General features: G+C 34.5%; 2 protein-coding genes across 2 annotated transcripts; both read left to right on the top strand.

Moving 5' to 3' along the window:
• Positions 1-1,191: 1,191 nt before the first annotated feature.
• On the top strand, positions 1,192-2,112 carry LOC134387438 (olfactory receptor 5AC1-like). The gene has a single exon (XM_063109908.1). The coding sequence runs from the start codon at positions 1,192-1,194 to the stop codon at positions 2,110-2,112; it is 921 nt and encodes a 306-aa protein (XP_062965978.1).
• Positions 2,113-12,731: 10,619 nt separating this feature from the next.
• LOC134387427 (olfactory receptor 5AC1-like) lies at positions 12,732-13,655 on the top strand. Its single transcript, XM_063109903.1, has one exon. It carries the CDS (start codon positions 12,732-12,734, stop codon positions 13,653-13,655), a length of 924 nt encoding a protein of 307 aa, XP_062965973.1.
• Positions 13,656-18,721: the final 5,066 nt, after the last annotated feature.

Below are 18,721 nucleotides of genomic sequence, written 5' to 3'. Positions count from 1 at the left end.
ATTTTTTTGGCCTTGCCTATCTTTATGTTAGTCATTATCTATTTCTGTGATTCAACTTTTCTCCTCATTTGATTTGCTATTTAAACAAAATTTATAATTTTTAACATTTAAATTAAATCCAGATATTCAAAATACTGGATGTTCCCTCCATTGTAGTGTCTTTTGTAATGTTTCCTTCCAACTTGACTTTGGTAATCCCACCAACAATATCAAATATATCAGAAAAAAGTAAAATTGTTACAATATCTTCAGAATTATGTTTTTAAAATATTAAAAGATATTCTTAGTTAACTGGATAATTTCCTATATTGGCATGTTTAATGACAGCTCTTGGATCTATCTCAAATCTGCGAACAAGCCATCGGTGTCTGTATGTGTGCTTTTTTCCCCTCAACATTGGCGTTATTTTAGCATTATGCCTATAATACCTGGGTTAAATGTTCTATGTGTGATTGAACTAAGAATTACAGTGTTTTAACTTTGGAGGTACTAAGTAAATATTTATTAACTAAATGAATTAATGATTTTTTTCATATACAGTTTTATGGAGGAAAATTTTTTAATAGTCTATTAGAAATGTGGTGGTTTTGATAAGCAGAAGTAGTAACATATTGGTAAGGGATAGAAAACAGCATAAATAGGATTTTAACTCACCGTATTATTACTTGACTCAATATCTTAGGAGGAGGAAATTCCATATATCATTAATACCAGAGATATTTGCATTAATATCAATTAATCTCACTTTTATTCAGTATAAAAGATACGAAAGAATTCCTGAGAAAGTGAGAAAACACTTCTGAACTTGAATCTATCTTGCTTCAAGAGATTTAGTATAAAATATATTATGTATTTTTCATTCTTAATTCTGTATAAATATTCACTTTTATGTATTTAATTTAAGGTGTTTCTGATTGACAAGTTATTGGACAAGGTAAATTAGTGTCTGCAGCCACCTCCTTAACATTTCACATAATCACATATTTTTTAAAAACCTTATATCTCAAAATTATTTATAAAATATTTCATATTTTTATGTTTTTGAAAACAGAAATACCACACCTTCATATCTGCTGATTAAGCAGCATCTAGACAGGAATATGACATTGCAATTCAGTATCATTTTATATGAATGTTGGCAATTTTTTTTCTTTCCCTCTTCTCTCATTGCAGTGATCAGTCTGAGTGAATATGATAGAGACAAACGAGACAATGGTGACAGAGTTTGTTCTAAAAGGACTAACAGATTGTCCAGGGCTGCAGGTTCCCCTATTCCTGCTGTTCTTATTGATTTATGTCATCACCATGGTGGGCAACCTTGGACTGATTTTTCTCATCTGGAAGGACCCCCATCTTCACACCCCCATGTACTGGTTCCTTGGCAGTTTAGCCTTTGCAGATGCTTGTTCTTCATCCTCTGTAACCCCCAGGATGCTTGTCAACATCTTAAACAAAGGTCAAATGATATCCCTCTCTGAATGCATGGCCCAATATTATTTTTTTGGTTCCAGTGCAACCACAGAATGTTTCCTCCTGGTAGTGATGGCCTATGACCGCTATGTAGCCATATGTAACCCCTTACTTTATCCAGTGGTGATGTCCAACAGACTCAGCGCTTGGTTGATAAGTATGTCCTATGTAATTGGTTTTCTACACCCTGTTGTTCATGTAGGATTATTATTTAGATTAACTTTCTGTAGGTATAATGTAATACATCATTTCTATTGTGAAATCTTGTCACTGTTTACAATTTCTTGCACTGATCCATCTGTTAATGCTTTAGTTGTATTTATTTTTGCTGCTTTTATACAAACTTTTACTTTTATGACCATCATAGTTTCTTATACCCGTGTCCTCTATGCCATCCTGAAAAAGAAGCCTGAGAAAGGCAGAAGCAAAGCCTTCTCCACATGCTGTGCCCATCTGCTCTCTGTCTCCTTGTTCTATGGCACGCTCTTCTTCATGTATGTACGTCCTGGGTCTGGCCGAGATAAATACCAGGATAAAATGTATTCACTGTTCTACACGATTATAATTCCCCTGCTAAACCCCTTTATTTACAGCCTAAGAAACAAGGAAGTTTTAGGTGCACTGAGAAAAGTGATAAAGTAATAAATATTTTTCAGGAAAACTTCCATGATTCTTTTCATATTCTCTCTGTTTAAATAAATCATATCTGGTCCTGTGTTTTGCACAGAGTAGGAACCTAATGTGTTCTTAAATGAATGAATAAAAAATTTAAACTAGATATGCTTGTCTTCTATATCCGTTACCACCATCAAAATAGTTAATGAGCACTTTAGGGACAGACCTCACTTACTTGTTTTAAATCCATACTCAAGGATGAAACAGAGACCGAAATCACTACATTGATGTCTGTAACATGAAAGAACTCTTGTGTTTCCAGATATACATATTATGAAACTCTTTTGAATTTATATTTTTTTAAAGGAAGACTCAGTATGTGTAAATCCTTTGGTTAAAATGTATTCATGCTCACATAAATAATTCTCGAGAAGGGTATTTTAAACCTCCTCTTAAGTAGATATGTATAATTATCCAAACAATATGTAAATTAAAATAATATTGTTAGACCAAATATGACAATACACATCCTCTTAAAGCATTTAAAATGAATTTTTTCTATGAGGTTCACAAGTAATTTTGAAGAGTAATATATTTCTATTGCGTTTATTAAAAGATACACAAATTGAACAATTAACATACAGTAATTTGACGTGCTTTTCTGCAATATAATCAGAAAATTTCTGAGTTCTTTCAAAAGTTTTCCCTTTTCATTTTTCAGGCAATATTGCTGAACAACTTGTTCCTTTTGCACATACACCAACTGAATATATTTTTTCTGGAACTGACAAGTATCTGAAATAGTAGGCATGTTGTTCAACTCAGTTGAATAATTTCAGTTGATTTTTTTCGTGTCTAAACTATGTATGTTTTCTGTCTGGTCATTTGGGGTGTATTTAATCTTTGGCTTCCTGGCTTTCTTGCATACGACCTGGTGAATGTGTAAAATAAAGAAAAAGATTTCTCCACGTGTATAACACATTCCTCCGATTCCCAGCTTTTTAAAAAACTTGATTTTTTGACTGGCATGAAATAATGTACATATTCATGGGGTACAGAGTAATATTTTGATGATAAAATCAGGCTAATTAGCATACCCATCACTGCAAATATTTATGAATTCTTCATGATGAGAACAGTTGAATTTCTCTCTTCTAGCCATTTGAAAATACACAACAAATTATTTTTAATTGTAGACACCTAGCACGGCTATAGAATACTAGAACTTATTCTCCCCGTGTAGCTACAATTCTGTATCTGTTTATTTGAAGAAATAGAAATTTGCTGAATAGAACTCAAAGCCCAAAGTGGCAGACGAGCCTCAGGCACAGTTTCTTGGTCTGTCAGTTTCCGTAGAACCCAGTTCTCTCACTGCACCTGAGCTGCGCCTTCTGCTGCCTGGGCTCCATTCTAAGCGGATCGTCCTGCTACTGCAGAATTTCAGGAGAAGTTCTTGTCTTCATCTCTGCCCAGTCAAACCCAGTGCTAAACCTTTCTAATTCGTCTTAGCTGTAACGATTGCTACATGTGAATATGTAAACTTTCTCTGTCACCTTTATTATTTCAAGAAAATTCCCTACTAATTGTTGATGCGACCTACAGAGTAGAGAACTATGTTCTATATGCTTTTCTCAGCCAGATTCATATTGAGCAGACTTGCATCTTCACAGATTCCCCTGAAGAAAAACAGCTACAGGTCGTTTCATCATCAATGGAAACAATATTTTTGCCAATATTAAACAATGACAATTTAATTTCCTGTTTTACCGTGTTTCTTTTCATGGCTTCTGTGGTGACAAAAAGCTAGTACTTGGTTTTTCAGCAAGAGAAACTTAAGAGGAGATTTTGTAAATTTATTTATGCCCCTCTGTGATATATCCGCCACTAGGTTTGGGGGACTGACTTCTGGTCTTTGTGTTTATGGAAAGAGGACCTTAAATTGGCCACTTTGTTAACAGCTGGATTTGATGAAGTAGCAATAGGGAGGAAAGTCCACCTATTCTGTCCTGAGTAGATTATGAGAAAAATGAGAAGATGGCAATGGTCGGGAAGAATCGGACATGTGGGTTTTAACCCTCACCCCTCCATCCCCCCAGAGAGGATGGGGATTTGGAAAGGGGAGAGGCAATGTGGGGAAAATAGGATAAATCAGTCAGGCTCCCTCAACATTTCTTGTAAACAAGTTGTGTGTGGGTGGAGTTAGTGCGCATGTGCGCCAATGTATCTTTTGAGTTTTGTAGCTATTGTGTGTTGTTCAGTTTGTGAAATAGCGCTGGCCTCCAAGCATCTAGCAATAAGCATGTTTACTGCGCTGGCAGCTGCTCAGTTACAGTTTTTCCTTTGGACTTTGCCCATAGCAGTTGAGTTTCTGAGTTTCTCCTGTAGACTGCTTGGCTCATAGTGTTGTGTGGGCTGAATAAAGACTATTCCTTCTTCAACCAAGGCTCCAAGGACCTTTTTGCTGGTTACCTAGCTCATACACCTGCACGTGAAGGCTTTGTGAATGGACTTGAGGGGTCTCTAAGCTCCAGACTCCAGCTCTAGCTCTACAGCAATTTAGATTGGCATGGGATAGTGTGTTTCCTGTTGCCGTTGTCACAAATTACCAAAATTTGGTGGTTTAAACAACACAAACAGGGCTGAGCCCGTGGCGCACTCGGGAGAGTGCGGCGCTGGGAGCGCCGAGACGCTCCCATGGCGGGTTCAGATCCTATATAGGAATGGCCGGTGCACTCACTGGCTGAGTGCCTGTCACGAAAAAGACAAAACAAAAACAAAACAAAACAAAAACCCCAAAAACCCCACAAACATATTATGGTACAGTCCTGGAGTGCAGAAATCTGACATGGATCTAACTGGGCTACAATCAAGGTGTTGGTGGGACTGCATTCCTTTCTGTAGGCTCTAGGAGAGAATTTGTTTTCTTTTCTTTTCCAGCTTCTAGAAGGCCCCCACAGGCTTTGGCTTATGGGCACGTCTATCTTCACAGCCAGCACTGTTGCACCTCTCTGTGCCTGTGTTTTGTGGTCACATTTTCCTTTTTCCTGACCCTTCAGCCTCCTTCTTCCACTTTAAGGCCCAGTGTGCTTACATCTGGTCCGCCAGAAAATCCTAAAAAATCTATTTTATGATCAGCTGATTAGCAACCTTAATTGTATCTGAACTATTAAATCCTTTTTGGCAGGCAATCTTACACATTCCAAGGGTGTAGGGACTGGAACGGGAACATCTGTTGGGGGAGGAGGCATTATAATGCCCATCACGGTGACTCTGAAAAGAGGATCTTTGTCTAGAATCTAAGTTGTGGTAATGGAAAGGAATCATTTCTGACTTTCCTTTTTGTCCTAGCTACATCAAAATGAATTTGTTCCTACAGAATTTGTAGGCAGGGACCCTTGAAGTTTAGCTTTGGAGTCTTCTCTCCATCACCACATTGTATGGCCAGGAACTAGACATTTTGCAGTATCTGAGAGCATCGAAGAAACCTGCTCCTGCAAGGGGTGATTTTGTAGGCAAAATAAGGGAGTAAGAAAGGGTTAAGCTGCTACTGCTGCAATAACCTCTCTTAAAAGTTATTTTGCAGAACATCTGTTCCAGAAAGCAACAAGACATCTCTGGAGGGTGAAACCATCTAAAACTAATCAGTTAAGTTTCAGGGGCTGAAGAGTTGAACTTTGGTGAATGTAGCTCATTATAATGTTGAATTCTCCACCCAAGGATTGTGAGCTTCATTAATGTAACATAGGATTTATGAAGAAGCATGGCCTGCTATATAGTTTAGCAGAGGGTGGCCTTGAAGTTTAGCCTCTTTCAGTTTCCATTTGTTGTGAGGCGCCCAAGATTCACTGTTGTACCACTTAGGGGAGAACTTTGGTTGTGTGTGACTTTCTGCTTGGATGATGCCTTGGGTTGAATGTCCCCCAAAACTTAATCCCCACTGTGACTGTGTTAGGAGAGGGGAAATCCTATTGTGTTAATTGAAAGGTGGGGACTTGAAGAGGTGATTGGATTGTAGGACCATGCAGTAGTGAATGGATTAATAATGGTGTGAACCTTGAAGGGGTATGGTTCTGAGGGCTTTAAAAGAGCAGCATGATGGGTCTATCTCTCTGCTCTGCCATTTTCACAATGTGATACCCTGCCATCACTGTCACCAGCATCAAGAACTTCACCTTGGACCTTGGACTTCCCAGCCTCGGAAACTGAAGGGAATAAATTTCATTTTCTTTATAAATTACCCATTTCCAAGTATTTTGTTTTAAGCAACAGAAATGGGCTAATATAGGTGATTTACTGAATTCCCTGTATTTTCAGGTAATTTGGTTTCCTCTTGTGTAGCTGTTATTGAACTCAGGTAATTATTTCTTATGAAACATCCAATTGCTCTTAAAATGATCTTTTTTTTCTTAAATAAAGAAGCCTACTTTTGCTTTTTTCACTATTTGCTTTGCAGAATGCAGAATGCAGTATTATACAAAATATAATACTATATAAATTTTCTACATACTGTTGAACAATATCTTCGGAGACAACTTTCAAATTAATGCTTTGCTAAAAAGCAGGCAATCTTTGTCTTAGAAGTGTGAAAATAAAATTAAACGGAGACCAGGTCTGAAAATTCCCTGACAAGACCAAACCGGGCAGACCATGTAAGTAAAACTTAACTTAGCTTGTTTTTGAATACAGAAAAACTTCACTTAGAATGTTCTTCTAAATGACTCTTCCAATCAAAAAACTTCAGCCACCTTTCAAAACTGGGACAAGATAATCACTTTTACTGGAAACCTCCATTATAATAATCAATTATTGTAATGGTTAAACAACTTCCTCATTTCTACTTAATAATCCATCTTGTAACAATGTACCTTTGAACTTCTTTCCACTTTCAGTTTGAAGTCTCCCAGATGGTGTTCTGTGCTTACTGTTCTCTAGGACAATAAACTTTCCAATTTCTTTTCTAAGTAATTTGATTTTGATTTTGGCTGTCAAAAGTGGGATCTGAAGAATATTCTCCCTATGGACCCTGAAGCCTTTGTGTAAACAGGTTCTGGTACCCACAGAGCCCATTGCACCCACTGCTTTTCATTGACTGCTCAGTTTTAGAGTGAGTTTCTCTTGGATCTGAGCTCTGCTCCCTTTGTATGTAAATTCTCCATGTGTCATACACAATAGTGTTATTCTGTTTGTTTATATTTGTGCAAACTTGGGTAAGTCACCCGTTTGTATTAAAAATAGTTCAGTATCCATGTTTTCCTGCGTTCTGGAACAGTATCTTCTTTGGCTACACTCCCCATAGCTTACTGGGAGTTTTAGGAAAAGACAAGACCAGAATGGGTTCCCTCAAGTCTAAACTACTCAAAAATCCTCCTTCTAAAACTCTAGAAGCTTATATGTTGAAGAATTACAGATTGAGATCTTGTGCCTTTTGTAAATATGAATGAACTTTTCTAAAGGTAACTTGGAATTGCAGTAGCCACTGTGAAGAACCTTTAATTTAGATAAAATAGTTCATCTTAGAGGTGCCTTAACAAACAGAGGATATAAAACCTCTCAAAAACAATGGAATGATTTTGATTGATACTAAGAGGCTTCTTCTAAAAGACAAAATGACTCTAAAATAAATTACAAGATTTCTTACAGTGTATTAAAGAGTAACTAATGGATAAAATTCAGACTGATTCAACTGATATGACAGAACTGCCTATTAATCCCTTTACTTTTCTCTACCTTTCATTACCTTATTATTTTGAGTCAACTAACTCTTTTGGATCCCCCCTGAACATCCTCAACATAAAATGTCCTTTAAGATAAGACCTTCTGTTGAACTTGGGGTAGCAGCCTCAGCAGAATTTAAGCCTTGGTCATGAGACAAACTTCATGTCCTTGTGAAAGACTTTCCACACCCTAAGAAGAACCAAACTAAATTCAAACAAAATTTAAAATATTTTTTCTTACAACCCAGTACTCCTTGATTTATATTAATTTGTCTACATAGTATTCAGTCACAGAAATGCTCAAAAACAAACTCAAGAAACAGATTAGAAGGATTCCCTTAAATATTTTAAAGATCCTGCCAAGTATGGCTCTAAGAAAGGTATAAATAAGCTATAAAAATAAGTCAATTACTCATTGAGGCCATATGTAAAGTTTTTCCTATGAGAATAGATTGGACCATAATCTACTCTTGTAAACAAAGAAACTAAGAGATGGATCTGCTGCAGAAGATTGTGTCCACTTAGGAAAAGATATTTAAACATCATCCTGGTATAAATGGTCAAAATAACAAAGTGGCTTTATTTGTCCATTTTGTTAATGGACTATGCCATATATATGTGATTTATTACATAGACATAAGTGAGATTTAAAAAGACCTCCTTGATGAAGTTGCAACATTTAGTAGAAAGTTTTGATAGAACATCAGAACAGTAAAGACACCACAAGACAAAGAAATTGATGGCCTTACAATTTCAGTTGCATGGTCCCTGCTCTAACTTTCAAAGACCTTTACCTCATAACTCTATCAATAAAGACACATTATTTCAAACAAAAAGGACATTGGAAAATGAATTGCCTCTTAAACCTTTTATTTTTTATTTTTTGGGTTGTTTCCAGTTTATTTATTTAATTAATTAATTAATATTATTTTTATTTATATGTATTTATGGGGTACATAATTGAGTATCAGTATTTGTGTATAGTATGTGATGATCAAATCAATGTTATTAGCATGTCCATCATGCCAAATTGTAATTACTTTTTGCGTCCCTTACCCAATTACTTCCTGTCCCCCATTCCCTTCCCTCTTTCCCATCTCTGGTAACTATAGGTCTGTTCTCTCCTTCTGAAAGTTCAATGTTTTATTATGATCTTTCTTTCTTTCATTGTTTCTTAACTCCCACTTATGAGTGCAGACATGATGTATTTCTCTTTCGGTGCCTGGCTTATTTCACTTAACATAATTTTCTCCAAGATCATCCATGTTACTGTGGACATGTTAACGCTATCGTACCTTTGGGATTTTCAAATGAAAATCAAGTTAATTAGGTAGTTGAGTTGTGGAACCATTAAGAGAAATAAGAGGAAGAAAAACAAGCTTACTCTAAACTCTGTTCGGTGATATTTTATAAACAAGCCCCTACAGTGAACCCTAAGGACACAATGTGTAGCCTTAATTTTTGTAAGCAGTTGCATATGGATGACTTGATGATTAGCTCTCAATGCACTGTAGAACAACTTTGACTTTATCCTACTGGGAATTCCTTAGAAGTATTAAGAGTATTTCAAAGTTTTTTAAAGAATGGGTTTAGAAATAGAAGAAAGACATGCTATCGCCCTAAGGTTTGGCATTGCCAAGGAAAATTGGTACACAAACAATACTGCTTCATTTCTGTGCCTTTTATGCTTCTTCCAGAAAAACAGTACATTTCTACTTTCCCAGTGTTTCACAGAAACTAGGTGAGAGTGCAGAGGTTTTCATAATTTTCATTATAGCTTTGCAATATGTCTGTAAGATAACAGAGTATCTAAATCAGAAATTAAAATCCTGGTAGGATTTTTAAAAAATTAGCAACCCAAATCTGTACAGACAAAAGCAAATGCCTATCTGAACATGTATATTTCAGTTGGGATTTTTACTGTGGAGGTAGCACAATTGTTGGGAAGTTTTTAAATAAACCTTGATTAATTTGCGAATGAAAAATGCAGAATGCAAGTAATAATGTTAAAAATTCAACATATTCAGAATTTATTTTATGTCATGAAAAATTTTCTTGAGACATAAGCTATGCTGCTCAAATATCACTTAGTTGTAATTTTTCCCGAATGGGAAACTCTGGCTTAATGTTTATGTGTCTCTGTGTAACAAATATTCTTTAATTTCGTGGAATCATAAGAATATGGGCTAAAGTCACTGACGACAACTTTAACAGAGCCCTTTTGTCTCCTTGTGTATTACATAAATCTTGAAAAAAAATCACAATGTTTAATAATTCTTGGGTAAATTATACATTGTAAGAATTGAAATTAGGAATATCAATAATCTGGTTATTTGAGTTTATAGAGAAAATTGGGTAGTTTATTCAGGGAAAATGTCTCTTATGTTTCTTAATTTTTAATTAATATTTTTTGGTTCCTGTTGCACATACTAGGGCTTTCTGCAGGTGTATGATTAAAAGTAAAAATTCTGAAAATCATTTATTCTTCATTTATTTTCAGTGAAGATTAATAACATCTCATTGTCTTTATGCTGATCTTTAGTTCTTAGAAAAATAGCCTTCATAGTTTTAAATTAGACAAACTCAATTTTTCTAATATATTCTCATAGTAAAAAAATTTTTTATTCCTTAAGGATCACGAGGTATGATTATAAAATTATGAAAATGTTTTTTCATACATGGAAATACCATAATAATATGTATACTTCGATGTATTTATTTTTCTTTTCAAGGTAATCTAGAAGGAACTATATTTATGAGAAAACTTCTTTGGGGTTTCTTTTAGAGACTATTTATAAATCATGAAAACAAACCAATCTCCATCATGCAAACACTAAATGTTTGCATGACAAAAAATTAAGCATACCGGAATAAACTTAATATGAACATTTCTGAAATTACAAAAAAAGAAAACAAGCAAACAGACAAAAAACTCCTAAAAGCCCTGTTGTTCTATTTGAAGCTCTATCATATATGATTACAGATAACTTTGGAGTACTAAAAAAAACTCACATCTACTCTCAGTGCTCAAAAGTCTTCCCCATTTGATGATATTCAAAAGAATAGGCTAATTTCTCTGATGGCTATTTCTGTATTTAACTGGTATTTAGGCACAAACATTTAGAGATTAATCCCCCCTAATTTTACACTGAAATTTTTACTGCCAGAACATCTCCTTAAAAAGGCAACAACAGGTTTCATTGATCTTGTTTCTTTTCTGCACTATTAACATGTTAGAGACCATTCTTTCACACACCCCTTTATATCTGTATATAGATTTATATTATGCATACAAATATATTACGTAGTGGTATGTACGAGGGATAATTGCATATATATGCTGCTTTTCTTGTTGAACTCTTATTTTGATTTATTCCTCTTGCCGTCTTCTCTGCTTCCCTCATTCCTACGTCTACTACCATACCAGAAAAACCAGTGTTATAAACTTAGTGTCTATTACCCACATTTTTCTCCATGTAAAAGAGAGATTTAAAATGCATTGCTTGTTTTACAAGAATGACATCATATAATTTACCCTTCTCTTTGTCTTACTCTTCTCAGATAACTATACATTATGGTAATTTCCAATTTAATTGGTATCATTCTTTTTATCATTGCTGAATTTTATTCCATTATATTAATGTGCAGTGATTTATCCAACCATTTTACTGTGAATGTGTCTGGTCTTTGCCACCTGGAACAATACTGCATTAGATATTCTTTGTATATTTATCTTTTTGTAGCAGTACTTTTATTTCTAGGATATACATAAAAGAAAATGGTGGATCAAAAGTATATGTGGAATTATTTAAAAGGGCTTTTCAAAAAGGCTGTTGCAACGAATATCTTCACAAGTAATATACAAGAGTACCACTTTTCTCACCTCAGTCTGCAGTGGGTATTTGTATTCATTTTTAATTTCTGTTAATGTGATACATGATAAGAGAGGTCTCTCTCTCTCTCTCTCTTTCCCTCTCTACTTATGGCATAAAAATTCGGGCATCATTTCACTTCATTTATTAGTCATTTTGATTTATTCTTCTGTAAACTTGATTACTTACCACCTTTACTCATTATTGTTTTAGATTGCCTTTGAAATCTATTTATAATTGTTATTTTTATATTATAGACCTAAATCTCTATCTTTCACATATATGGTAAAGTGTATTTCTTAATCTATTAAATGACCTTTGACTCTGTCAGATACTCTTCTACTATGCATTAAAATTATATAGTAGCTGCTTTTATACTGGCTTTCTTCTTTTGGATAAGGATTTCTCTAATCCTTATAATATGTTATTGTCTCCTAAATTTCCTAGAAAATATCTATGGCGTGAAGTAGTAGCCTAACCTGATTTAATTCTAGATAAATATCCACCAGTGACAGCATCCTCCATTAAATCAATCATCCTTTTGCTACTGGATTGAAATAATATATACGTCTTATGCCACATTACTGCATATGCTGGAATCTATTTCTGAGCTCTCTATTCTACTGCTCTGGTCCCTTCATCTATTCTTATCCCAACATCTTAGTATTTCTATTATTATTGCTTTATATTTTAATTTAATATCAATTAATATATTTTGACTATTTTATCATTTATATTTTTCTTGGGGAAAATGGGAAATTTTTCTTTCCTATGAAATTTTAGATGAGTGTATGTAGTTCTAAAAAACCTTGTTAGATTGAAAAGGACTTGCATTAAGTTTACATGTCACTTTAGCTGAATTATCATTTAAATCTTTTTTATAGAGAATTTTGAATGCATATAAAAATAGACAAATGAAGGTAAAAATTTGAAACTAATAATAGAATGAAAGGCACCTCTTGGAAATATGTTAGTCACAGAAAAATGTCACTATTTTTATGATTCTTTTATGACTGTTTCTTCATTTATTTTTTCATTGTAGTGATTGGCCAGGTCAGATATGGCAGAAGAAAATAAGACTCTCGTCACTGAGTTTGTTCTCACAGGACTAACAGATCGTCCAGGGCTGCAGCTGCCTCTGTTCCTGGTGTTCTTCGTGGTCTACCTCATCACCATGGTGGGCAACCTTGGACTGATTGCTGTCATCTGGAGGGACCCTCACCTTCACACCCCCATGTACTTGTTCCTTGGCAGTTTAGCCTTTGCAGATGCTTGGTCTTCATCCTCGGTGACTCCCAAAATGCTTATCAATTTTTTATCAAAGAATCATGTGATATCCCTCTTTGATTGTATGGCCCAATTTTACTTTTTTGGTTCCAGTGCAACCACAGAATGTTTCCTCCTGGTAGTGATGGCCTATGACCGCTACGTAGCCATATGTAATCCTTTGCTTTATCCAGTGGTGATGTCCAATAGGCTCTGTACTCAGTTTATAGGTGCTTCATATTTTATAGGTGTTCTGCATGCAGCGATTCATCTGGGTTTTTTAGTTAGATTAACTTTCTGCAGGTCCAATATCATTGATTATTTCTACTGTGAAATTTTACAACTGTTCAAAATTTCATGCACAGATCCCATGGTTAATATGCTTTTAGTTTTAATATTTTCAGCCTTTATACAAGCCTTCACTTTTATAACTATCATCGTCTCTTACTCCTATGTCCTCTTTGCCATCCTGGAAAAGAAGTCTGAGCAGGGCAGAGGCAAAGCCTTCTCCACGTGCAGTGCCCATCTGCTCTCTGTCTCTTTGTTCTATGGCACACTCTTTTTCATGTACGTGCGTCCTGGGTCTGGACCAGGTGGAAATCAGGACAAAATGTATTCTTTATTTTACACAGTAATAATTCCCCTGCTAAATCCTTTTATTTACAGCCTGAGGAACAAAGAGGTTATAGGTGCCTTGAAAAGAATAATTAAGAAATAAATAGTTGTCAGGCAATTTTCAAATTCTTTTTTCTTTACATTTTGCTGAAAAAAAAAAATCCGAAGTCGTATAGATTAGCCACTACTCTGTCGTTTCAACAGAGGGCTAGTGGTCAGGGTAACCTTTGGGCTCTGAGTGAAGGGAACCCGCCTTTGTATTATGTTTACTTGGTATGGGTCCAGTGAAAGTTTGGTAACATTACCCATAACTAGTTTGTTTAAAAACACTCTGCTCCAGTTTTGTCTGAGCATTTAGATTTTGAAAGTAAACTATTTGCTAGGGACTTCCAAAATTACAAGTTGTAATTGGTAATTTTACTGAGAAATACCTCTAATTGAGGCTGGCATACATGGTTAGTTCCTTGCATGAGTGAACCTTGCCCAACATTTGGGCCTTCAAATTAGCAAGGCTTTGTGGTTCTCTGCCATGCACAGTAACTCTGGTGGATAGATGAAAATAAAACTGCTTTTTTGTAAAATATATTCCAGAGAAGAAAGGTATTATCTTCATAATAATGGTTAAGAAAAAGTAAAAAGTCATACAAAAATAATTGGTGGATATTATGAAGAAAAATAGAACTTGGCATGAATTAAAGAGTGGAGCATCAAAATTAATCACATCTTGTATTTACAGCTCCACATACTACTTTTATCAGGAATATTGCAAGTAGCATGATATTCAACAATTTATGAGTTTAGTAATATTTGAGTGTAATAAAAAGCAATTTCAGAGATCAGCCTGTGATTGTATTACTATTCCTATCAGTTTTAGCAGGAGCCAACTGGGCAGAAGGCAAGGAGACTAGATCAGAGGTAAGAAACTGGTTTAGTACATAAACAAGTGAGTGAGTGAAAAATTGTGTCAATGAATTCTGTGTGTGTATATATATATATACATATATCTGTATATAATCTATATATATAAAAGTGATCTTGTCTCTGAACTGGAAGTAAACTATTGGTTGAGAATTCATTGGTGTAATTTTACATTTATTATATAGATGTAGATTGTTCAACTTCTTTTTTAGTAAAACAATTATATTATTTGAGAAATCTGGGGTTTTTTTCCAACTTATTTTCTTAAGTAAAATAGTAATACAAAATGAGAATTAAGTTTAAGGTGCTGAAGAATAAAAATATGCCTATTATTAGAGTATTTTTAAAACACTTTAGCTTTTAGCAAGTCAATAATTCCCCAAAATATATACTAAAAGTTTTATCTAATAGCCTATAATAAATATCTTTTATCACATAAATCTGTTTATCATATACACATTATTGGACAAAATCAGCTTGTTTTTATGGTCTTAAGTTTAACTCCAGTGCTGGTCAGTGGTTAAAGCTCACTTGGTTAAAGCGCAGCCTTACAACTGTGAAGTCACAGCATTGGTTCCCTGTACTGGGCAGCAGCCAAAAAAAAAAAAAAAAAAGAGAGAGAGAGAGATTAATTCCAATAGGTCCCCAATATCAAAATATCTTTTAAAAATATCCCACATGATTAATCTTATTGACTCTTAAAAACTGTCTGTATTTGCTGGTAATTTTTGGCAACATCTTAACAGTCTTTGAGAATTATGTTGCAAGCACTGTAAATTAAGTCTTAGTTTCCTTAACATTTTTATTTTCTTTAAAAAAAAATCATACTTATATAGTTTATTATTGGTCTTTTTACAGTAATATCCTAAATAATTTTTGTTATTTATGTAAATGTAAATAAATAGATTTTTTCATGTATATGGTTTTATTTGATAAAACAGCTATATGTGTTATTTTTACACTCTTTTGCTGTCTTTATAATTGCACAAGTAATATATGATTTTATCAGGATAATTTTTAACAAAATCTGTTGCTTTGCCCCCCATGGACTTGTCACCTCTCTTCCCCTGGGTGTTGGAGATGCAAAGGATTACTCAAAGCCCATTTCTTCTGAGGAGTGAGAAGCCCCAAAGTGGTTAACTTCCCCAGAACCCTCAAGTGAGAGGCAACCCTTCCTTGGGAAATTAACCCCGAATTGGGGTTCTCTTCCTGCATTTATTTTCCACCCCAGGAAGTTATACGAAGAGACATAGGTGGGGTTATAGTTTAACAATATAGGCTGGTAACGTTCAGAGAAACAAGTCAGATGACATTCTATTAAGGCAATTAAGTGGTCCTATCAACAAAAGCTTGATCTTAGCAAACATTCTTTCTCCCTACAGGGGCTTCCCAGTATCTATACATATCAATCAGTAACTAGTCTGTCTTTGAGCCAGCAACCTTGCTGTGGTACAAATCTTTATGTTACACCAGAGACTTTATGGCCTGAGGAAAATTTCTTGTCCTTTGCAAGGTCAATAGGTGAAACTGCAAGGCTTTGGAAAACCAGGCCCTGTGAAGTACGTTTGCTTTATGAATCCTCTACAAAAATCCCAGCTATTTTATTATATTATCTCAGAAAGAAAGGGATAACAGTTGAATTGTAGTCTTTTCCTCCACTTCGAGAGCCACCTAAGGAAGCTACATTTAGACAATCTTGCAGGTTCAGCTTGAGATATGCATCAATTCAGAATAAATTCTGGGATTGGTCTGAATGGAGTGCTGATCTGAAAATTTCCTAAGAATATTGCACCAGTTGTCAAGATTGTTTATTATATGACCTGTATTTTATGGAATGCAGCTGTACTGAAAAATGGAGGCAAGGTAAACATCCCTCTAGGTCCTAGGTGACAAGCAAGCTACTTAAGCTCAGAGACCCTTGAACCTGCACCTTCTTTGTGCTGATCTGATTTTACTTATATTAGTTTACATTCAGTGATCAAGAATTGGGAAGTTGTATCTGTGTATCCAAGGCCTCTGTAATTCTGCTGCTGTGCAAACTGCTGTTTTACCTATTTGGTATTTCTGCTTAAAATTAAATAACCTCGGGTAATAAATTTGGCTAAATAAACATTGGGTAAATGAGTTTGATTGTCATTGTACACTTGAAATCTATTACAGTGATCTTATGATTATACAACTCTCCTCTAGAACATTGAGTAGGGAAGATCTTTTGAGACTTTGGTGCTGGGATGGCTGCTAACTCATCCTTAGTTTAATGGAGTGGAAGTTTTTTGAGGCAAATTTTTGGGTACAAATCTTGTCAATGGAATTTAGACAATATAGCTTCAAACATCTAGGGTTAAGTAAAATTGATTAATAGAAAAGGCAAACAGGGAAAATGACTAGAAGCATTGACTGATTGTTGTTAGTGGCATTAGCAAAATGGAAAGAACACAGAGAAATAGACTTGACTTAGAAGAGATGAAGCAAATATGTAAAACATAGATGGGTATATGAGATGTTTTGCTGGGAAACTGGCAAATATTATATTTACTAGTCAAATGAAGTCAACACACTTACTGTCTAAAAAGTGGGAGGATAAGGCCAGGTGACCACAGAGACTAGAGGCACTGTTAAATAATGGGAGCATCTTACTAATAGATAAACACTAGAAACTTAATGAGTTTTTGTTAGCCTGGATACTCAGACAAGTATTGATATTAAAGCTGTACATATATGTGTGTGTGTATACATGTAAAATCAATTGTTTCAATAAAAAAATTTTTAAAAGAAAATGTGGTACATATACACAATGAAATACTGTTTATCCAAAGAAAGAATGAAGTCATGTTATTTGCAGCAACATGAATGAGCCTGAAAGACATTATGTTAAGTGAAATAAGTCAGGCACGTAAAGATAAATACTGCATGTGCTCATTTGTATGTAAGAACTAAAAGAAGTAAGCTTATAGAGTAGGGAGTAAAACTGAGGTTACTAGAGGGTAGTGGGATAAGGAGAGGTTAGTTAAAAGATACAAAATTACAGCTAGGTAAGAATAATTGCTAGTATTCTATTTAGAATAAATAAATTTAGGAGTGCTAAATGTCTATAATGAACAATAATTTGTTGTATATTTTTAAATGTCTAGAAGACAGAAGTTCAAATGTTCTCATCACAAAGAATGATAAATGTTTGTGGTAATTGATATGATAATTAAACTGTTTTGATCATCAGTGTATATATGTATCAAAATATTATTCTGTACCCCATAAATATGTACAATTATTACACATCAATTAAAAAATAAAACAAAAGAAGGAGCTTCTATCAAAAAAGTTTGATTGGGATTGCATTAAATCTATCAATTTGGGGTAAACTGGCATTTTTAGAAATATTGAGATTTTTGATATGTAAACATGATGTATATTTCCATTTATTTAGTCCTTCTTTAATTCTCTTCAACAATATATTGTAGTTTTCAGTGTATGAAGGGACTTTAAAAAATTCATGGAAAATGGAATTAAAAGATAAACATAAAAAATAAAACTTTATTTCTCAACCTAAGCTCCAACAAATTCAAGACACTTTTGTAAGCAATAATATCAGCCATTTAGTCCATCCCTAAAGAACTGAGGGTCCTGGGAATTTAACCATATCAGTGAAGACTTTTTTACATTATTAACTTTAAATAATTTTTGAGATTAGGAAAAAAAAAAGAAGTCAGAAAGAGCAAATTAGGACTGCAACGTGAATGCCTACTAATTTCCTATTGAAACTCTCACAAAATTGCCCTTGTTTGATGAGATGAGTGAGCAGGAACATTGTTATGGTGGAGAAAGACTCTCTGGTGGAGCTTTCTCAGGCATTTTTCTGCTAAAGCTTTGGCTTTCTCAAAACACTCTCATAATAAGCATACATTATTATTCTTTGGCTCTCCAGCAAGTCAACAAGCAAAATGTCTGAAGGATCACCCAAAACTGTTGCTGTGCCCTTTGCTCCTGACTGGCTCATTTTTGTTTTGAGTGGACCACTTCCACCTCCTAGTAGCCATTGCTTTGATTATGTTTTGTTTTCAGGATTGTACTGGTAAAGTCACATTTCATCTCCTGTTACAATTCTTTTTTTAAATTAATTTTTAAATTTATTGTTAGCATATTCATTCTTACAAATCATGATATTTCCTTATGCCCTTTACCCAACTTATCACTTCCCAAACACCCTCTCTTCCTCTCCCTCCATCTCTAGTATCCTTAGGTTTGTTCTCTCCT

This window comes from Cynocephalus volans, chromosome 1 (assembly GCF_027409185.1).
Source record: "Cynocephalus volans isolate mCynVol1 chromosome 1, mCynVol1.pri, whole genome shotgun sequence".
Classification (NCBI taxonomy): Eukaryota; Metazoa; Chordata; class Mammalia; order Dermoptera; family Cynocephalidae; genus Cynocephalus; species Cynocephalus volans.
Note: the sequence above shows the minus strand (reverse complement) of the source record. Positions and strands in the feature narration are given on the sequence as shown.

Coding starts and splice junctions, on each gene's coding strand:
- LOC134387438 (XM_063109908.1), top strand. CDS start 1,192: ATGATAGAGACAAACGAGACAATGGTGACAGAGTTTGTTCTAAAAGGA.
- LOC134387427 (XM_063109903.1), top strand. CDS start 12,732: ATGGCAGAAGAAAATAAGACTCTCGTCACTGAGTTTGTTCTCACAGGA.